At 46.0% G+C, this 22,755-nt stretch overlaps 1 protein-coding gene across 1 annotated transcript; it reads left to right on the forward strand.

Moving 5' to 3' along the window:
- The first annotated feature begins 2,852 nt into the window (after positions 1-2,852).
- LOC128419210 (phospholipase A2 inhibitor and Ly6/PLAUR domain-containing protein-like) lies at positions 2,853-13,389 on the forward strand. The gene is made up of 5 exons (XM_053399636.1): positions 2,853-2,907; positions 3,972-4,088; positions 4,346-4,498; positions 6,111-6,248; positions 13,169-13,389. Exons 1-5 carry the CDS (start codon positions 2,853-2,855, stop codon positions 13,387-13,389), a joined length of 684 nt encoding a protein of 227 aa, XP_053255611.1.
- The last annotated feature ends 9,366 nt before the right edge of the window (positions 13,390-22,755 follow it).

Genomic DNA, 22,755 nt, shown 5'->3' on the forward strand with positions numbered 1-22,755 from the left:
TGAGGAAAAAGGGAATGGGAGGGAGGAGGGAGGGAAAAGCAAGCTCAAGCACAAGTTCTTCAAGTTCCAGTTCCCATAAGGCAGTTATATAGGATCTGGCTGTCTTGCCCTTGATAAACATCAGCTGCTTCTGGGGAGCACTCTCTCTTCCACATCCTGGACCAGATCCAAGAGCAGAGTAGGTGACAGTGATTGCTTTCACACAGCAGTTTGCTTCATGTCCCTGATGCTTCCCTGCTAATATCCACATTATATTTGAGCTTTCACATGGTGTGAAACCACTTCCAGGAAACTAATGGAATATAGCAAATTTTTTTAGCACTCATTACCATGACTCAGAAATTCGCAGGAGTCAAGCGATGAAATTCAGGGTGGCAAATAGCTGTTTTCCTGGGGAAACAGAAGCGTGTGTGTGTGTGGAAAGGTATAGGCGTATCAGTATTTGTTGTTTTGTCCCGCTAAACCCACCAGTGTGAAGGAAATTTGGTGTGATGTGCTGGTAGATTGGTGAAAAAGCTGCCATTCCAGAGCATGACAGGTACCACAGTGTGAAAGGAACTGTAAGAAACCGGATAGAAGAGCTAGCCTTGTAACCAGGAAAAAATTAATTAAATATTCCTGACATCTGATGCATCCAATGTCCAGGTTGGTAGGACTATGGCAGTTGAAGCTGCATCTACGGAAATTTACTCCCAATCTCACAGCCACTGAAGTTGCAAGAATAAATATGTTCCACCTGCTATCTCCAACAATCCCAGGTGTGTGTGTGTTGGAAATAACCTTCTGACTTGCATCTCTTACCTTTGGCTTCAGTTTTAGAACCTTGAGGCAAACATTAACTTCCCAGGAGGTGTCGTCATGGCTGCTAAGCTTGCAACAAGGGAAATGCTTCACCTGGTAGTAATTGATGTCCCTGGAGCCGGATGAACACAGGAACTAGAAGTTCCTCAAATGCTCCCTAATGAGCTGAATTGATCTGGACTGAGAACTCTTTCCAACATGTGGCAGGGATTGAGGGGTGTGAGCGGGAGGAGAAACTGGATCCGGTCCACATTTAAAGGCGAACCTACTGACTTTGCACTTTCTGAAACCGCAACGTGAACTGAATCACAGCTTTCCTTCACAATCTGCACCTCTTTGAATTTTGCAATGCGGTTCTCCAGCCAATTTGCATGTTCAAAGATGCATCTAGTGTGTGCATGCAAATGCATTATATTAGTGAGAATAACATACATAAATGCATGGCATTAGGGGGAAACTGCTTTGCAAAGTCTGTGTAGAAGGATAGGTGCCCACTAACATACTGGTGAATTTTTATGAGGACCTTTAAAATCTCTCCCCCACAAACTGATGTCGAAATGCAGAGAACTGAATTGAAGATTGGAAATATGAGAAACTGAAATCGAGAGACACACCCATCTAATAATGTATCCCTCCTACACACACACACACACACACACACACACACTCCACTCATCTGCTTTAACAGAGTCAGACCATTGGTACATCCAGCTCATTTAGAGATGGATGGGTTAATCTTTTTCTACTCTGTGTCAGTTTCAGGTGTGCACATTCATAAGTCTGTTTGGTTCCATTTCTATAATAATAATAACAATTTATTATATATACCCTGCCCATCTGGCTGGGCTTCCCCAGCCACTCTGGGCGGCTTCCAAAAAAATATTAAAAACATTAAAAGCTTCCCTAAACAGGGCTGCCTTCAGATGTCTTCTAAAAGTCTGGTAGTTGTTCTCTTTGACATCTGGTAGGAGGGCGTTCCACAGGGAGGGCACCACTACCGAGAAGGCCCTCTGCCTGGTTCCCTGTAACTTGGCTTCTCGCAGTGAGGGAACCGCCAGTGCTGGACCTCAGTGTCCGGGTAGAACGATGGGGGTGGAGACGCTCCTTCAGATATACTGGACTGAGGCCATTTAGGGCTTTGAAGGTCAGCACCAACACTTTGAATTGTGCTCAGAAACGTACTGGGAGCCAATGTAGGTCTTTCAAGACCGGTGTTATATGGTCTCGGCGGCCGCTCTCAGTCACCAGTCTAGCTGCCGCGTTCTGGATTACTTGTAGTTTCTGGGTCACCTTCAAAGGTAGCCCCATGTAGAGTGCATTGCAGTAGTCCAAGTAGTTTCTACATCTCTCTCTCTCTCTCTCTCTCTCTCTCTCTCTCTCTCTCTCTCTCTCTCACACACACACACACACACACACACACACACGTTGTATCAATGTCTTCATTTCTAAACACTTGACCCTAAAATATGGCACTTTTCTTTTTCTTTTGAGCCAAGCACAATATCACAAAATCAGTAGAAGTGCAATAGCTGAACAACAGTTACATTCCCATCTGCGCATTAAATCAGCAGGTGTGGATCAGGTCTGTTCATTTTGGAACCCACAGAAATCAAATTCCTTGAGCAATCTTAGCTGAAGTATTGTCTACAAGGGGTGGTCATGGCTCTCTTTGGTTTTAGATGTGGGCCTTTCCCAACCCTCCTCGTAGAAGCCCAGGAATAAACCTGGGGTTTTCTGGACGCAGGGCATATGTGACAGCCTCCCTCCACCACCTTAAAACCTGCCTCTTTAAGTTTCTCAAAAGGAGATGTCGTCATGGCTGCTAATCCAAGACAGACGCACAAGTGATTGATGTTTCAGGAACTTGTTCCATCCAGGAACTATTATTGTGATCACACACAAACACATACATGCACTGTGCTCTTTCTGTGGCATTTTCAACCCACAGAGCTGTAAATCATTCTGGATTGAGAGGTGTCTTCAACACACACACACACACACACACACACGCACACACACTTCAGACTTGGTCCTTTGAGTTTCTCAGCACAATGAAGATTTCCTTGGAGATTTCTGTCTGGCTGCTGACAACCTTGCTAGCTACAGGTGAGTTGGCCGTTTTGAAAGCCACGGGCGACCTTCTTATCATACATTTTATTTATTTATTTAATCCTAATTTAGTCCTAGGCCTAATTAATTCTTTCAAGTGGTTACCGTATTTTTCGTCCCATAGGACGCTCCGTCCCATAGGATGCACCTAGTTTTTTTGGGGGGAAATAAAGGAAAAATTGTTTCCCTTTATTTCCCCCCCCCCAACCAGGTCGGGGAAACCAAACCAGGTCGAGGAACAGTGGGATGGTGGTGCTGCGCCTCCCCGCTGTCCCCCGAGCTTGTGGGGCTGGCCGATGTCTGCCCGGCGCGAGGGGCGCTCTGCTTCAGGGCGCTCCTCGCGCAGGGTGGCAGGCTACTATCCGCAGCGTGGGGACCCCTGCGGGAACTCCCGCAGGGCTGCCTAGGTTGTGGATGTGTTCCCGAAGCGCCGGGCACTCTGCTTTCAGCGCGCCTGGTGCTCCGGGAAGCAGGCTGCTATCCGCAGCCTAGACAGCCCTGCGAGAACTCCCACAGGGCTGCCTAGGCTGTGGATGTCTTCCTGAAGCCTGGAGAACGAGAGGGGTCGGTGCGCACCAACCCCTCTCACTCTCCAAGCTTCAGCAAAAGCCTGCATTCGCCCCATAGGACACACCCAGATTTCCCCTTCATTTTTGGAGGGGAAAAAGTGCGTCCTATAGGGCGAAAAATACGGTACATATATTTAATATTACAATATTTATTCAAATAGTCTTTAAATTTCTTCCAGTCTTCTTGGTGTTCCTCTTCTTTCTGGTCGCGGATTCTCCCGATGGCCGCCCCAACATTTTAAGAGACATCGGGACACCCACCACCTTGTCCAGATAGGGGCTGAAACAAGATGGTCATATTTTCTACATTGCAGTGGGGAGTCCTCTATTTGAAATGCTTCCAGAGGGCAGTCCTCTCATTGAAGGTGACCTATATCTGAAGGGCTTGTGTGATCTATGCCTGTTGGTGACCCCTGATCTGGGAAAACTATTAAGGGGCCCCTATCTATGTGAGACACTGATCTCCTTTCTTTCTCTCTCCCTCTCCCCCAGGAATCTGCCTTCAATGTGAACGTTGTGAAAGTGCCACCCGGTCCTGCTCTGGGCCTCTGCAGACCTGCAAAGAGCCTCAGAGTGCCTGCCTCACCCTCACAGTAGAGACCCGAGTGGGTAAGTGGCTCATGTTTTGTGGGCTCAGGTGGAATGTTACCATATTTTTTGCCCCAGGGGACTCCGCCTTTAGCTGTTCCTCTTTTCTTTTTCTTAGTTTAGCTTACCTCACAGGGCACATTGCGAGGTAATCATGAAATTACCCAGTCATTGCCAGCTCTAGGGTTTGCAGGGTCCCCAAAGGCACAAATCAACAAGAGCTCCTGCAGTTTGGACCCCTGGAATAGCTGGTTCTCGCCTTCTTCTCATGCAACCAGGCAAAACGAGGAAAGTGGCCACTTACAAAGGATGCACCAAGCTTGAGTATTGCCCTCCGGGGCCCTTCACCGTCACCACCACGCCAGAGGAACGCATTCGGGGCAACTCAGAGTGCTGCTGCCAGGATCGCTGCAACAAAGGAGCTTTGAGGTGTATGAATTTCATTTCATTGTCTTGCTAGCTCATTTACTTCCCCGCCAACCAGGTTTATCAACCAGATTCCTGTGTGGCAGAATCCTGGAGCCTTGGCTCCAACAACATGTCTTCATTGGGGAATGGGTGTCATCTGGGCATTCAGCACCTGCTATGCATGCAGAAGGTCACAGGTTCAGTCCCCGGCCTCTCCATGTCTGAAATCCCAGGGAGCAGCTGCCAAATGGTGTCAATGGCTCGACTCAGTGTAGGACAGCTTCTGATGTACAATTATATATCAGTTTCTGCTCTCATTCACCACTTCCACCTTTCCTCCAAGGATCTCAACAACCCTACAACAACCCTGTGAGGTAGGTCACACTGAGAGACTGTGTCCGGCCCAAGATTACCTAGTGAGCTGCATAGCTGAGTGGGGATTCAAACCCAGGCCTCCCAGGTCCTAGTCCAGCACACTAACCACTACCCCATCATCAGAGCAGAAGAAGCTGCCTTATACTGAGTCAAACCAATTGGTCCACCTAGCTCGGTATCACCCACATTGCCTGGCAGCAGCATTTCAAGCAAAGGACATTCCCGTGGAAATGCCATTGGGAACTGAACCTAGGATCTTCTTCCTGCAAGGCTGCTGCTCTACTACTAAGCTACAACCCACATGGCTCTGGTGATACATGAAGGAATACTACATAGCGGTGCTGGTTGCATGGATGCTCCCCTCCCTGTTGTTACCACTTCCTTGCGAAGTGGCAATCCAACGGAAAGGACGTGTGGCATCCACATGCAAAGACCAAAAACTGGCAGTGACCCACGTTTGAATCTTGCTCTCCACCCCTGCCAAAGGCTTCTGCAACCTTAGGTTGTATACAGCCAACCTCTGCTCAGGAGATCCTTTGAAATGAAAGGACTTAAGCTGATCGTGCCCATTCATCTCGATGGGTCTGCTCTGAGTAGGATGAGCAATAGGCATAGGAACCCCAGTGTGGCAGCACTACAACCTCTGTCATTCCATTGGTTGTGCTGACTGCCGCTGATAGGCGTTTTAGTAGGGGCAACCTCTAGAGAGCCACGGGCTAACCACCTATGTACTAGACCTTGAGCAATGCCAACAAGTCCTCCCCAAGTTCACTGCCATATTTGTAGACAGTCATCCGTTGGAGAGACTGGATTTCCTGAGATTGGACTATATACCTTGAAAATTCCCTTTCAGGTCTCTGATTCCGTGGTGTTTCAGCACCACTTTTGCAGCGTTCAGCTGCTGCTGCTGAATGCAATGTCTTCCAGATTTCCAGAGTTCTTGCTCTGATGGTGTCAACCTGAAGCCAATCCACACTGAAGGCAGGAAGACTCACTTCCCATTTCCCCCTGCCCTCACTCTCACTTGGCTTTCTTTGATGCTCACCTGGAATGCTTCAGAGACTCTGATTCATTCTAGGGTGAGCAGCCTCTTGCTCGCCCATCCCCAAATCTGCACTGCTAGCTATTCTTGCTAGGCCTGATGAAGCAATGTAGTACGAGCAGCTCCCTTTATCAAAAAAGGGAGTGGACAAGCATTCCAGAAGTGTTAGTAGAATAAGATTTTGAATGTAGCTGCCAGCCTCTTTGATTTCTTCCCAGTGCCTTTGCTAAGTGAACCCAACCAAAGATGGTGCCCTCCACGCAACTTGAGAGGTTCTACCTGCACGATCGGTGACAAGGTTTTCTGCCACGGTCAGGAAGTCTACTGCATCTACCTCTCTGGCTACGCTGCAGCTGGTAGAGTTGCCAACTTTAGATTTTTAAAAATACGATCCTCAGGGGTGATGCATCCCATTTCACCAATTCAGGTGAAACACGAAGGTGCTTTCCTCTCCCTGTCCCAATGCCCCACTCCACTGGAGCCCCCCTACATGGGCTGCACAGCAGCAGCTGAGAAGAAGCGATAACAGCAACAACAATTTATTTATTAACAATTTATTAGCTGAGAAGCAGTGATAACAACAACAACAATTTATTTATTTATACCCCGCCCATCTGGCTGGGTTTCCCCAGCTACTCTGGGCGGCTCCCAATAGAATATTAAAAACACAATAAAACATCAAACATTAAAAACTTCCTTGAAGATGTCTCCTAAAAGTTAGATAGTAGTTTATTTCCTTGACATCTGGTAGGAGGGTGTTCCACAGGGCGAGCACCACTACCGAGAAGACCCTGTGCCTGGTTCCCTGGAACCTCACTTCTTGCAGGGAGGGAACCACCAGAAGGCCCTCGGAGCTGGACTTCAGTGTCCGGGCTGAGCAATGTGGGGGTGGGGGGGGGAGACGCTCCTTCAGGTATACTGGGCTGGTTCCAGCAAGAGCTCACAGAGCTCACAAGATCTTGCTAGAAGCCACTGCTGCTTTTCTGGTCACCCCCGGGGCACCGTCTCTTGGGGTTCTAACACCAGAGGCAGTTGCCTCAGCCTGCCTCATGGGTGGGCTGGCCCTGACCATCCTGGGTGTGGTTTTGAAGGCTGAGCCAGGGCTGCATGGAATCAAGGCTGAACATAGGAAGCTTCCATATATTATTGGTCCAATACCGTCTACACTTGACTGGCAGCAGATCTCCAGGTTTTCAGACAGCACTTGTTCCCCATCTCCACTCTGGAGATGCCTGGCATAGTCACTGTATTACTTCACAAGAGCTCAATAGTAGAGCATCTGTCTTGCATGCAGACAGTTTCAGGTTCAATCCCCGATCTCCAGGTAGGACTGCGAGAGACTCCCTTCCTGAAACTCCAAAGAATGGCTGCTAGTTGGTGTAAAGAATACTGGGATTGACCAGCTATCTGGATAGCTCATTTGGTTAGGTGCTGATAACACCAAGGTTGCAGGTTTGATCCCCGTATGGGACAGCTGCATATTCCTGCATTGCAGGGGGTTGGACTAGATGATCCTCAGGGTCCCTTCCAATTCTATGATTCTGTGACTTGGTATAAGGCAGCTTTCAATGTCCTTATCCATGATCATTGGCTAAACTGGCTGATGGGAGTTGTAACCCAACAACAGCTGGGATTCCAAGGTTGAAGAACACCAATCTACCCTGACTGGAAGCAGCTTCCCAGGGATTATGGCCATATTATTTCCCTGACCTATCTGAGATGCCACTGAGAATTGAACCTGGGACTACCTGCACACAAAGCAGGTGCTCTACCTCTGAGCTACAGCACTTCCCCCAAGAAATCATCAGTCAAGGTGGTTGCCTGGAGGGAGTGGAGAGGACCAAAGGAATGGCTCACAGATCCCGGGCATGTCTTGGTTTGATTGTTTTCTCCCATCCTCTCAGGTAGCAAGAATGAGACCTTTGTCAGACGAGGCTGTGGGACACAACATATCTGCACTGATAAGCTGGGCATTTTTGGAATACCGGGGTTGTTCCTTGAAACGCTGACGAAGGCAGATTGCAACCAGGCTAATGCAATTGACAACTCGGACTTCAGAGAGCTTTCATGGAACTGAAACACACACACACAAGCCTCCCTTTTGGCTCTTTAGCCTGACTAAATTATTACATTGAATGGGTCATAGCCAGGCAACGTGTGGGGCAGGAAGCTTCTTTCAATGCAGACAGAGCGATGGCGAATATTCTGGATTTTCCACCAATACAAAATAAAAATAAAGTTGATGAATGGTTTCTTGTATCTTTTTCTGAACTGAGCAGTCCTCAGCTAGACTAGTCAGACATCCATTATACAAAGGGTAGGGAACTTCAGGCATGGATACTGAATGTGGCCCTCCAGATCTCTGTATCTGAAACTCTTTCCATGCCACACCCCATTTCCCCAGGCTCCACCTCCCACTTGGCATTCCTGGAACACTCTCCAGGCCAAATCCCCTCTTCTCTTTTTTCCTCCCAGAGACTGAGAGCAGCCATGTAGTCACGTAGCATGGTTTGCCGGGGCCTGAGGCAGATATGCTTGGGCCCATGGAAGGTGGGCATGGAGGGTGAATTGAGCTGTCTTTAAAGGTAACCTCCAAACTCCAAGCCTCCAAACCTGTTTTTGAATTTGAATGACTCTGCTCTTCTGTACAACAGGGTCAAGTGAACAGCTTTTTTGTAATAAATGGACATCGAGGGGAAATCGCTAAAGTACCAGGAAAGAACTATGGAAAAAAACAACACTCACTTCCATGGGCTCCTCTGTTTGCCTAGTTCTTGCTTTTTTGCCTTGCATGTGGTAATAAAGGTCCATAACAACATTATTATACTGTTTCTGCTCTCACAGCATCACCCTGGCATCCAGGGAACCTGCATGATTCATTGTTTGCACTTCATTTTATGGCTGGCTCTGGCTAGGACCAGAGATGGCCAGTGAGGATCACCTTAAGCTATACACACGGTCCCGTCAGAAATGTAATCTGCACCCTACCCATAAATTGTCACTGAAGGGAAACTTATTCTTTTCTGCTGTATGAAGCTCTCAGTCCCAGCCTGAGCACGGATGAGCACCATGCACACCTGCTTTGCCTTTTCCATCTTCTCTGCTCTGGTGACAGCAGGTAAACACTATGCAAAATCTGTTTTGCAGCTGTGAAAGATTTGAAACAGAAGCAGATTTGCGAGGTGGCGTGGGAAGATAAGAGCTTTGGAAGTGAGGTGGGGAGGTGGCGAAAGGAGCAAGAAAGTGTTTCTGTACAGAGGTGCAACTTGAATAAAATATTGGGAGAGGCTTGGATGAGCCCTGTCCCACATCACAAAATATGGCATGCACACACCATTTTAATGGCAATGCCCATCAACTTTTTTGGGGTGTGTGTGTGTGGACCCCTCAAATATTTTATTGGAGAAAGCTGGTTTGTAGCAATTCAGACCTTTGGTTTATCTGCGTCACAAAATTTTGAGACGTGCAACCTTGAGAGTGCTAGGTTTTGCTTTGTGCATTCGTCTGGGTAGAGCAAATGAGGTAGGTCAAATATACAAACCCAAACAAATCTCGCACATATCCCCAGCCCAGACATTGTGACCGCCTTAGTGAAAACTAGGCCTCAGATATAGGGGAAGGGGTGGAAGGCTCTGGTGCTTTTAACAATGGCAGAGAAAGAGGGGAATTTGGCAGTTTTCATGCCTGCCGCTTGAATGATGCCCTTCTCAAAATTTTCACCTGCTCTGCTACCAAAGGCCCAGGTGGCATTCCTTGCAATTGTCCTGGAAAAAACCAAGGCATCCCATTTCTCCCTGTAAGAGCACTGCGGCCATTTTGGGCACAATTTTGGGTTGAAGGAGCTTTGGGTATTGTCCATTTGTCACCAATTTTTAAAAAGGCCCTGCTTCTTTGACTTGAGGATAGGGATGGGCAGACCTGTCAATTTCAGCTTCTCATTTTTCCTGTTTTAAGCTCGGTTCTCCACATTCCTACAACAGTTTGCAAATTCTTTTCCTGAATCCCCACGGAAATTTGCCGGCATTTTGCTGAGAACCCCTCCCATTGTATGTACCAGTATGTTTATATGCACTTTCCCCTAACACACACATTTTTGCAAAGTCATTTCCCCCCTTTACGAAGCGTTTTTGTATATTTTTTTCCACTGTTGTGTGTATTCTTATGTGCACTTTATCCCAGTATATGCATTTCTGTACACATCATGTGGCTAGAAATCTGTGCAGCAGTGCAAATTTCAAAGGATGGCTTCGGTTCCCAAATTGCTTTGGAAAATGTGGGGTCTACGTCTCTACTTCAGTAGCCACCTCTGAAGCTTTCCTCAGGGATTTTGTCTCCCTGTCAGGAAAAGAAAAAGGCTTTAATTTCCTCTTTTAAAATTAGGTGCTTATTCTAACAGGTGTACAGCATCTAGAAGAAACAAGGACACATAAAGGAGATAACGAACGGCACGGGCATCACAGTAAGTACACAAAGAGGATATGAATAATTGCAAGCTTCTGAAAGGCAGGCAAAGGCAAGGATCATGGACATGGCAAGAGCAATGAGTAAACAATAATGTATATTGAGATAAGAAAAGGGGGAAGCGCAGGAAGCACCTAATAAAATGGGCAACCAAGAGAGAATAAGGATTGGAGGTGAAAGAGTCCAGATGAAACTATACTTTGCAGTTAAACGCTTAATTCTCAAGACATCGGGGCCAGATTAAAACCTTGAGAGGCCCTGAAAGATTTTGGTGCCCCCAAATATATCTAATTCAAAATATGATCAATAATAAGCAAAAAAAAATAATATTTGAAATGAAACAAAACCTTCAGTAAGGTGGAAAATAATGTTTATTTTTGCATACTTCTATTTTATTTATATTTGAAAAAATAATTCTCCTGCTTTTTCTAATTTCAAAGCCTTTGACCAGATCCTCAAAACTAATCTTACGTTGACATGTCCGCTTCTGTACTTAGCAGAGAAAAGGCATCCAGCCTACCTTGTTGCATAGTTGTTCTGTTGGGATTTTTAATATAATTCAACCGAGAAAATGAACTCTTAGCTGAGAAATTTGTGACCGTTAATGCTAAAAATCCAGCAGTGGAAAATTTCTGTGGTGCTCCCTTCCCTTGATGCCCAAAGCACGTGCTTATTTTACTTAATGGTTCGTCAAAGCCCTGCGAGACATCAAGGCTCCCATAAGAGAAACAGGCTTCCTCTTGGATAAGGTAGCAACTTGAGGCACTTCAGGTAGGACGGCAGGGTGTGTTCAGCAGCTGAAAAGCAATATGTGACTGTGAATGTGGTTCTATGAAGTTAGCTCCAACTGCATTTGCTCCTTATTTGTGTCTCCAGCAGGTCTGATGTCTTGTGAAGTCTGCATTGCAGGTGGGGAGATCTGCCATGGGAAGATGCAACCTTGCTTTCTGGGGGAAGACACTTGTGCGAGCATTTTAGGGGAGACCACCCTGGGTAGGCAAAGGAGACGAGGCTCACAGTTGCTGATCGATTTCTCTTATATAGCCTATCTGTTTTTATTGTTAGTCAATAAACACTATGTCAACCTGTATATAAACCGTTATTTACAAGAAAGAAAGAAAGAAAGAAAGAAAGAAAGAAAGAAAGACGCCTTTCAAGACTTACCTTTCCATAATTTTCATTCCAGCAATTGATGAAGCAAGCCTGTCTTTCTACCAACTCATCGAGCTGAAAAGTCGCCTTTCTCCTATCAGCTAAATCAGTTGGTCTGCCATTTCTAAATATTTCTGCAACTGCTCCCTTAAAGGTGGGGCTTATGGATTTACCCCCGTTTTTCACACCGTACTGTTTTTGCAGCAGTCGTCATCATCATTAAAGATTTCAGATAGATAGGGATGCTTTCTTCAATTGCATAAAAAAAGACCAGCACTGGGAGTTTAGTATCAATGTATAACTGGTTGTTTATGTTATTGTTCTGACTGCCTCCAAAACTCATAACCCTGTGCTCCAAACTAGCAGGGTTGGTGAGAGTGGACAGGATATATATTTATTATAGCCCTGTCCTCCTGGCCTGGACACTCTCTGACCCATTCCTAATTTTGGTTTTTAGGAGGAGAGGACAGGGAGGGGTTGCTCTCCAAGACAGTCCAAAACTGTGTAAGCTGTCAGGCATAAGGTGGGAGAGTCTCTTCTTTTGCTTTAAGGGTAGAAAGGCCAGGAAAGCCCACCTGTCCTCAGATTTTAAACAGCATTATTAGAACAGGTTTGTAAGCCACCTTTGGCTATGTGAACTTTCTGTTGCTGAAAAGCAGCGTAAAAATTTGCTAAATAAATTAACATACCTCAACATAAATTAACATAAATTAACTCCTTAATTTACATTCAGTCTTTTTGACCCTAAAACAAGTAATCCTGAATTAATTAACCGCAGCTCATACTGCCAAGAAGAATCCAGACTGTTACTGCACTCAACCATACAAATCTATCTTCTGATATTTGTCCAGCAGGTGTCACTGCACTTAGCATTACAGAGGTACCTCTGGTTGCGAATGGGATCCGTTCCGGAGGCCCGTTTGCAACGTGAAAAGCCCACAACCTGAAGTGCTGTATCTGCACAGGTGCACTGCGTGATTTAGCGCTTCTGCGCATGCGTGAGCGGCGAAACCCAGAAGTAACCCTTTCCGGTACTTCTGGGACGTAACCTGAAAAAAGTAACATGAAGCAAACGTAACATGAGGTATGCCTGTAATACCGTCTGATTTTTATTTTGATAATAAAACCATTAGGATTCAACAGATTTCTAGGCATATATGGAAATAATGTTTCTAATGCAATTTGCCCCCTCTTTTTCCCATCAGATGACAAGGAAATAAAAAACTACCTGACTTTTAGAAAGCATCTGAAGGCAGCCCATTTTAGGGAAGTTTTTAACATTTGATGTTTTATCGTCTTTTTAATATTATGTTGGGAGCCACCCAGAGCGGCTGGGGAAACCCAGACAGATGGGCGGGGTATAAGCAATAAATAATAATAATAATAATAATAATAATAATAATAATAATAATAATTATACTCCACCCATCTTCCTGGGTTTCCCCAGCTACCCTGGGCAGCTTCCAGCATATATGAAAACTTAATAAAATGTCAAACATTAAAAATCAACATGTACACTTACACATGCGCAGAGACAGTTCGGTGTAATGTGTGAACGGACCTCTGGAGACCTCATAGTTAATTCTGATTCACCTTCTGCCCAGCCCTGCACTGACCTATCAGCGTATCCTTCTCTTTTCAAACTCTTTCTTTCTTCGCCTAGGCGTTGTGGCATTTACAGGTTCCTTGAAGTCCTGCACTGGGCACAGAGCTTGCAAAGCTGGCATCCGGACCATGACCGTTGGGCCTGGGATCATGCTGCGAAGAAGCGCCGTGTGCTGTAAGAGAGAGAGCTGCCAGAAGCAACTGGCTAAATGTACGTATCTCCTGTACTTGCCTGGCTTTGAAGATGCACCTCCAGGCCTGAAGGGGGCGCTGTACTAAATGACAAGGACTCCATAGAATTCTTTTGCTTATTTTAAAGCAGGGGGCTGACAACCTTTTTGAAGCCCCCAGGCATATTTGCAAAATGGATAAACGACCGTGGGTACCATAGTCATGCTGCAACTCTTCCTTCACCACCACCACCATCATTTTATTATTATTTATTAAATTTGTATACAGTCATACCTTGGATGCCAAACACCTTGGCTCCTGAACAAATCGGCTCCCGAACGAGCGAAACCTGGAAGTGTGGAAGTGAGCGTTCTGGTTTTCGAATGATTTTTGGAAGCCAAACGTCTGACAGGCTTCTGCGGCTTCCAATTGGCTGCAGGAGCTTCCTGCAGCCAATCAGAAGCTGCGGTTTGGTTTCCAAAAGTTTTGGAAGTCGAACGGACTTCTAGAATGGATTCTGTTCAACTTCCAAGGGACGACTGTATTGCCCTTCAATTGAAGACCCCAGGGTGGTTCACAACAGAAAACTAGAAACTAAGAATACAAAATAAAACAAAAACAGACCAAATTCCCCCTCCTGCAGAGGACTAATTGTACACCAAAGAAGTGGGTGTTAAACGGGTCCAGTGTAAATTAAGCCAGCAGAAAGCACACAAAATACAAATTTGATTCAGATGCTATGGTTGGCTGAGATGACCTAAGCCTGGCAGTGGGGAAAACAAACCTGTAAAATAGGGTTTGAGTTACTGCACCCTTTTTTCTGCTTAATTTATGCCATGTTGCCAGGTCACATGACCAAGCTGATTGGGCTTAGGATCCAGCTTAACTCTCCCCTCTTTGGTCCAGCCTTCACCCAGCTCAGCTCACCCAACTGGCTCTGGTTGAGCCAGGATGGGAGAGAAATGCTGTCATATCTCTGGCTGAGGTGAAGATGAGGGAGCTAAGCTAGCGCCGCCTGGCTGTGCCAGGAAACTGCCAGCTCAGGCAGAGATCTGCTGGATCCTAGCCCTGCTCATCCCAGTGGATCTTGCTACAGATGTGTTTCTACCTGCTGAAGCCTGGGAGGAAAGGCATTGAATAGTGTGGGCTTTGGGTGGTTCATTGATCCATCCTTTCTTGGGTTCGTTCTGTTGCATTCTGACTCCTGTGATTGTATTCCCTCTCCTTCCTCCCAGTACCCCCAGTCAATACTACAAGGAACGGCTTCACCTGCCCAGCTTGCTATGCGAAGGATTCGCATTCGTGTGAAGCTGAAGGGTCCATGGATTGTACTGGAACAGAGGACCATTGCGTTCACATTACAGGCATTCTGGAATCAGCAGAAGGTAAGTCAGCAGGGAACAAAACTGAGGAAGAGAGCTGAATTCAGCTGACATGAATCAGTTAGCAGACACCACAGGATCATTGAGTCTAATCCGCCCCGCCCCCCCGGGAAGGCAGGAATCTTTTGCCCAATGTGGGGCTTGAACCCACAACCCTGAAATTAAGAATCTAGTACACAGCTCCATTTGCACTATATGTTTAAGGCTGTATCATGCCGCTTTAAACAGTCATGGCTCCCCCCAAAGAATCCTGGGAGCTGTAGTTTGTTAAGGTTGCCAAGCGTTGCTAGGAGACCCCTATTTTCCTCATAGAGCTACAGTTCTCATAGTGGTTTAATAGTCGACTTCTCTTTTGTGGGAATTTTGCAAATTGTAGTTCTGTGCTTTTGGGAAGCTGCAACTCTTTAAGGTGGTGTGATACTGCTTTAAATGCTTATTTTTTATTGCATTTATTGTTGTTGTTGTTTAGTCGTTTAGTTGTGTCCGACTCTTCGTGACCCCATGGACCAGAGCACGCCAGGAACTCCTGTCCTCCACTGCCTCCCACAGTTTTGTCAAACTCATGTTGGTAGCTTCGAGAACTTCGTCCAACCATCTCGTCCTCTGTCGTCCCCTTCTCCTTGTGCCCTCCATCTTTCCCAACATCAGGGTCTTTTCCAAGGAGTCTTCTCTTCTCATGAGGTGGCCAAAGTACTGGAGCCTCAGCTTCACGATCTGTCCTTCCAGTGAGCACTCAGAGCTGATTTCCTTCAGAATGAAAGGTTTGATCTTCTTGCAGTCCATGGGACTCTCAAGAGTCTCCTCCAGCACCGTAATTCAAAAGCATCAATTCTTCGGTGATCAGCCTTCTTTATGATCCATCTCTCACTTCCATACATCACTACTGGGAAAACCATAGCTTTAACTATACAGACCTTTGTTGGCAAGGTGATGTCTCTGCTTTTTAGGATGCTAAAAAGCATTTATACCCCCGCCTTTGTTTCAAGGAGCTCCATTCAGAGTTTCCCTCCTCCCCATTTCCTCCTCACAACAACCTTGTGAGGCAGGTTAGACTGAGAGGCAGATGACTAGCCGAAGGTCACCCAGTGAGCTTCACGGCTGAGAGGGTATTTGTACCACAATCTCCTAGCTCCTAGTCCCACACTTTAAGAACTACAGTACACCAAACTGGCCAGAGCGACCCAGCTGGGATGGTGATGGGTTTCTTTTCCACATGAGGATGAATCAAGAGAGGTGCCATCAGTGAGTTTGTGGTACAGAGACCAACATAAACTCTAAGAAGCTAATGCAATTTAAACGGGGGTAAATCCCGCTGCCGTAACTTACTCCTTTTCCCAAAAACTCTGTTCAGCAGCAGGGCTAAAGCAGTATCATACCACTATAAACAGTACTCTTTTTTGATAATAATTTTTATAAGTTTTCAATTACAATAACAGCCTCATTATAACAATGCCAAATTATAATACAATTAGTAATACCAATCATTCAGATGACAAATTGTACAATTTGGGTGCTCCACCCTACCCCACATGCTAGAATTGATGGTTGGATGATTTACTTTATTTCTGCGTTCCAAAATCTTATAAATTTCAGTTACACTCCAGTCAAAATAACAATCCCTTATACTGCAACTGCAGTTTTAATGACTTCCATTCGTATTGACACATTCAATGATTTATAAAGCTACAGGTGAAGCATTCAAAGTCTCTCCTTGTTCTTCCTGTGTGTGGCAGTTATTCTGTCCGTAATGTTTCTTCCTGTCCTTGTAATATATTACGTCTATCTTTTGGCACTATAAACATTCCTGGCTTCTTCCAAAGAATCTTGGAAACTGTAGTTTGTGAAGGGTGCTGAGGGTTCTTAGCAAACTCCTTATTCCCTCTACTTCCCAGATACAGTTCCCAGAGTTTCCTGAAAAGAGGGATGGATTGTTAAACTATTCTGGGAATTGTAGGGGGACACGAGTCTCCTTTCAGCACCCTTAACAAATGACAGTTCCCAGGATTCTTGGGAGGAATCTGTGGATGCTTAAAGCGACTCGATACTGCTTAAAATGGATAGCCCAGATGGGGCCTAGAAGTCCAGGGAGTTCAAGAGAACCAGAAAGAGCCCAAAGAAAATTCATTGGCTTTACAGCAGAGTAGATCAGATTTAATTCTACCGAAGGTTTCGGCTTACACCAAGGCAATGACACTGACCGGAGCTTAACAGAGCTCAGAGCAGAACGCCGTGTCCAGAGATTAAAAAAAACAAAAGCAAAAGAAGGATCCATGAGACATGACCCTGCCTCTCTCTTTTTGCTTTGCAGTTGCTGCGAATGAAAGGTTTGCAGCCAGAGGTTGTGCTGTGCCCAGCGTCTGCGAGCATAGCAAGGGGATGGCTGTTTTTGCTGGTGTTTACACTTACACACTGTCCACAGTCAGGGAATGCTACGCAGCCCCTTCTGCGAAGAATGCTGCCTGTCTTCACCACCAACACTCCTGGCTGGGGACCCTTTTCCTCTGCACACTGCTGCTTCCAGTGTCCTCCGTCTGCATTCCGCCCAGTCTCTCATCCTGGCTGATAAAGTGCTTCACTTGATCTCTCTCCTCTGCAATGACAAGTCTGCCATAGCATACATAACATAATAGGGCTGTACACAACATGCACACAAACATGCAGACCCTCCAAGTGTCCCTGTTTTCCAGGGACAGTTCTGCATTTACAGAAGCTATCCTGTTTTTCAATATCCCGCTTTTCCTTAGGACTGTTTTCATCGGATAAATGTTGGAGAGTATGGAGTAACCTGTTGACTTTGCCTATGCTCCTCTTCAGTAACAACCTGAGGGTTTCAAGGTGTCAAACATAAAGTCATATTTACTACAAATATTTAAAGTATAAGTTCATTCAAGCGTTATGTTTCAGCAGAGGCAAACACGGCTATTTCCTGCATAAAATACACATTTATGAAGTATCTCGGGTTACAAACGCTTCGGGTTACAAACTCTGCTAGCCAGGAAGTAGTTGCTCTGGGTTGCGAAATTTGCCCCAGGATGAGAACGGAAATTGCATGCCGGTGGCACGGCAGCAGCAAGAGGCCACATTAGTGAAAGCATGCCTCAGGTTAAGAATGGTTTCGGGTTAAGAACGGACCTCCGGAATGAATTAAGTTCGTAACCTGAGGTACCATTGTATTACAAAAATGACTTTAATAAGTCACATTAGAGTGCTTGTAAAATATTTAATATGCCTGCAATCCAGGGCATGAACGAAATGTCAACTATTCTTTACGAATGCTTTTTTTCAGCCAGAGCCCACCTCTCAGTGTCTATTGTTATTCTCAGAGAACAAGGGAGAAGTTCATGGTGAGCTCCAGCACCTCTTTTTCTAGAGAAATAGCACAGCCTTTAGCCAGTGGTACCCAAACTTTTTTCAAAGAGGGCCAGAATTGATGAAGTGAAGGGCCATGAGGGCCGACCAATGGGCCAACCAAAGTTGTTAACCTTTTTTAAGGGTTGAAGTTGTTGAGGGTTTTTTTAGGATTTTACCCCAGGAAATAAACTGCCACAGGGGCTGGATTAAACCGACCGGCGGGCCGGATTATGCCCCCAAAATGAACTTTGGACATGCCTAGTTTAGACTGAATAATGAAATCATGTAAGCAAGGCTGCAGTCCTAGCCCCACTTTCCTGGGGGTCAGCTCAATTCAATTCCATGGGATTTAATTCTGAGTAGATGTGATTAGGATGGCAGACGCTAATGGCTTTGTGATGGGCCATTAGTCATTTCACTTTGTATTTTAGGTGCCAGAAGAATCTGTGTTGTTTTCTCTGCAAAAGACTTAAAAGGGCTGCCACTCTGGAAATTAATTATGTTTGAAAGGGAACAGTCTAAGAAGGCAATAGATTTGTAACAGTACCTGTTGATGACTGAGATATGAAGGTCTATTGTGTACCTGCAATATTTGCAAAATAAAAAAAGGTGGAGAAGAAGGTATATTTCTGTGTCAGTGAATGGAAGAAACTCTTGTGCAAAACAGACCAATTGCAGGAGAATGAAAAAAACACAGGATGAAAATGAATGGCAGAAGGATTAAGACATGTTCACACATCAGTTAAATTTGTGGAATTCTGATATGATTGTTTATTTGTGTTGGAAAATTAATAAAAATTATTTTTTAAAAAAGACATGTTCACACATCACTACCCTAAGGCGCCATGGAATGCACACAGCTTGCTAGTTTCTCAGTTTCTGAGGTCTACTTTGGTTTGTGGAAAAATTTTATCTGACGTTGATTTCACACACACACACTCACACACACACACACACACCACTTCCCCTTCTCTGGGCCAAATAGATTTTTAACGATAACAAACAACGTACATAATCTCATTCTCCCCCCGCCCCATTGCTGGGAGGGTGTGTGGGTTGGATGAGAGTGAAGAAGCAGCTGTATTACAGTAAATGAAGATGTAAACACTGGAGGAGTTCATCCCCAGTAACGTGGGGCTCATGTTTCGTAGATGGGAGTGTTACAGCAGCGTGCCTGTTTTTCATCTGTCAGCCACTGGACTTTATGTAACTGTACAACCAGAGTTACTTTTGGGAACAGGCTGTTTAAATTTAGAAGGCGTCTCTCCTTGATTTCCCATCTGAGGCCCTGCATTCCTTCCTGGCTCACCCAGATACCACCTAAACGCAACTTCTCCCCTCCAGAACTCTGGATAAAATAATACTCCATCTCCCTTTAAAGATATCTGAGAAAGGGAGGGGTAGAGGCAGTTGTTGCTTGGGCAAATAATGCATAGCTTCCTTCCCACTTAGTGCCATGGGTCTTCTGGAACATAGGCCAGAAACACAAGATTTTATAACAAAATAAATTGGCATGTAGTGCAGCGACCTCCCCAAGCAAAACTCTTTCAGTACTGGTTGCAGCATCTACTTCCATGACTTCTCACCCTTAACTCCAGCCAGCAGCAAAGTGGGAGACTTTCAAATTCGTTCTCAAACTGCAGAGCAAAATGGGAGCAGGGGAACAGGATGAATCAGCAGCTTGACATTGGGCCAAGGATCCAAAGTTGTGTGTGGCAAGAAGATTAGCTTCTATCGGCAACCAGCATTTTTCTGTCTCCATTGCAACTTGGATGCACTTTCTGTTCGTTTCTGTTATGAGATTATAAGATCCAAGACATAAAACAAATGTTCATAAATGCACCAGGCAAACACATACACAAATATAAACCACATGTCTGAAACAGTACAGCAAAACAGTCCTAAAGCCATTTTGACTCTTTCAGTGACCTCAGATGTTCCTCTGCAGTGTGGTGTAGTGGTTAAGAGCAGTAGACTCGTAATCTGGTGAACCGGGTTCACTTCCTCACTCCTCCACATGCAGCTGCTGGGTGACCTTGGGCTAGTCACATTTCGCTGAAGTATCTCAGCCTCACTCACCTCACAGAGTGTTTGTTGTGGGGGAGGAAGGGAATGGAGATAGTTGGCCGCTTTGAGACTCCTTAGCGTAGTGATAAAGTGGGATATCAAATCCAAACTCCTCCTCCCTTTCTTCTTCTTCTTCTTCTTCTTCTTCTTCTTCTTCTTCTTCTTCTTCAGTTTGGATGGAAATGGGAAAAGCCTCCCCATTGTCCCTGTGCTCACAAATCCTGCCTTAAGGGCATATTTGGGTATGAATAGGGTGAGCCTGTGACCTGGACTCAGAAATTAAGTTTTTATCATCACAAAAGAATGGCTAGGCTGTCCAGGTAAACCCACTAACAGGTTTCCTTCCAGAAAGGATTCTGCTGTAGACCACCCCTTCTGTGATGTATGTATGATGTATTGAGGGGGGGGGGTTGAGCTACAGGGTGGCAATTTCAAAAGTCTATGTAAGGGCTTGCACACCATTGTGCTGGGTTCCTCCTCCCTCCTGCTTGGGGGGGGGGCGAGCACCCTGTTGCAACAGTTTAATAAAGATCCTGCTTACTAGTTGTTTTGCTTCTTGGTGTTCTCTGGTTGGCCTCTGCTATTTTCTCCTACTGATAGAGAACCTACATAAGGACTCTATACGGGCTCTTGGGTGCCCCATAAGGGAAAAGGAGCAGATCTGTCTTATAACAGTTTCTATATTTTTGGGTATAAAAGGTAAAGGTAAAGGTACCCCTGCCCATACGGGCCAGTCTTGACAGACTCTAGGGTTGTGCGCCCATCTCACTCAAGAGGCCAGGGGCCAGCGCTGTCCGGAGACACTTCCGGGTCACGTGGCCAGCGTGACATCGCTGCTCTGGCGAGCCAGAGCCGCACACGGAAACGCCGTTTACCTTCCTGCTAGTAAGCGGTCCCTATTTATCTACTTGCACCCGGGGGTGCTTTCGAACTGCTAGGTTGGCAGGCGCTGGGACCAAGCAACGGGAGCGCACCCCGCCACGGGGATTCGAACCGCCGACCTTTCGATCAGCAAGCCCTAGGCGCTGAGGCTTTTACCCACAGCGCCACCCGTGTCCCATATTTTTGGGTATACTAGCATACTAAAATGAGGAAGGTACAGGTTACCAGCCACTTCAACAGATGTTTCCCTCTCCAAATTAGTCCCATTTGCCAGGGCTGGATTAAAGAGGCTGCAGAACATTTGCATGGGTGATCTGTGTCATTTGAAGAGATGAAGCTCTGAGGTAGCCTGGTGACTTTGATAACTGGTATGCACAAAGTATAAAACATAATCTGTTATTCTCATGAGTTTGGTTCTACTACCCCAAGATTAGACAAATCAGACATGCTGTAAGGCAGGCTTCCTCAACCTCGGCCCTCCAGATGTTTTGAGACTACAATCAATTCCCATCATCCCTGACCACTGGTCCTGCTAGCTAGGGATCATGGGAGTTGTAGGCCAAAAACATCTGGAGGGCCGAGGTTGAGGAAGCCTGCTGTAAGGCATCAATGTTATATCTCCAGATAGGACAAGTAGGATTGCATTCGGCTTGTACTTGTTTGGCCTTAACTTTGCGGAGAAATGCTTGGAACCATTCCTTTGTTAAACTTTTTTTTCCTGGCCCTGGCTGTGGCATAGAATATGGGAGGGGCACAGGGATGGTTGCCCCAGGAGCAAAATGGGTAGGGGTGCAAAATTTCACCAACCACTGCAGCCTCAATACAGATGTGTGTGCTTCCGTTGCTGGGCTCTGTTGAAAATGACTTTTCCATGTGAACCAGGAATTGACATCTTCAGACAACAGAAGAACTCTTTTTCTCTCCTCTCTGCAGCTGCTGGGTGATGCAGAGACCATTAGGCAGTTGAATGTCCATGTGTACTCTGTCCATTTCCTTTCCTCCCACTCCCTCTCTGTGTGGCCCTGGCTGCTGGCAACCCACGCTATGCCACTGCTGTCTGCCCCCCTCCCATGGGGCTTAGAGGGAGAGCCTGGAGATGGTCTTTCTGGCAGGGAATGAGGGCCAAGTGTCCCAACACTGGGTGGTGGATCCTTATTTAGGGCCCTAGGTATTCCAACATGTTCCCTGTTTCTCCATGGAGAAATGGGGAGAAATGTGTGCTGGTTCTCCTTGTTGTTGAACAGTGTTACAAGGCCGCATCCTTCATGTTCTCCATCTCAAGCTTTTTTATGCTCCCCAGGTTACCACACCCTTTGTTCCCCCGAGGCACTGTGGCTGAGCTTGTCTCCCATCAAGCAGACTAAGCTGGTGCCCCACCCTGCTCCTTCCTCTCCCTCTCTTATCCATGGCATGGAGAGAGTGGGCGGTGAATAGCGGAGAATGTCCTGTGTGAGTGTCTGGAGGTGGTTGGGGGATGGATGGTGGCTAACAGATTGAGGCAGAATCCCGACAAGACAGAAGTACTGTTTTGGGGAGACAGGAGGTAGGTAGGTGAGGGGGACTCCCTGGTCCTGAATGGGGTAACTGTGCCCCTGAAGGACTAGGTGCACAGCCTGGGAGTCATTTCTGCACCAATTCAGAATTTAGCAGTGTCAAAATACAGGCCAAACTAGTTTTTTCTCTTTCTCCCCCTTTCCAGGAAACTGCCTGGCAGAGGAGCCCAATAAAAGAGAGTTTTGTTTCTGGATTGCAGTGGGAGAAATGTAAGATGAAGAAAGAAAAAAAAGTTGAG

The sequence above is a fragment of the Podarcis raffonei genome, chromosome 8 (genome assembly GCF_027172205.1).
Source record: "Podarcis raffonei isolate rPodRaf1 chromosome 8, rPodRaf1.pri, whole genome shotgun sequence".
In the NCBI taxonomy this organism is placed as follows: domain Eukaryota; kingdom Metazoa; phylum Chordata; class Lepidosauria; order Squamata; family Lacertidae; genus Podarcis; species Podarcis raffonei.

Bases quoted from the DNA above. Each gene is read 5' to 3' on its own strand.
- LOC128419210 (XM_053399636.1), top strand. From the start codon at position 2,853: ATGAAGATTTCCTTGGAGATTTCTGTCTGGCTGCTGACAACCTTGCTA. The intron at 2,908-3,971 runs GTGAGTTGGCCG...CCTCTCCCCCAG, and splicing joins GACAACCTTGCTAGCTACAG to GAATCTGCCTTCAATGTGAA. The intron at 6,249-13,168 runs GTAGAGTTGCCA...TTCTTCGCCTAG, and splicing joins CTCTGGCTACGCTGCAGCTG to GCGTTGTGGCATTTACAGGT.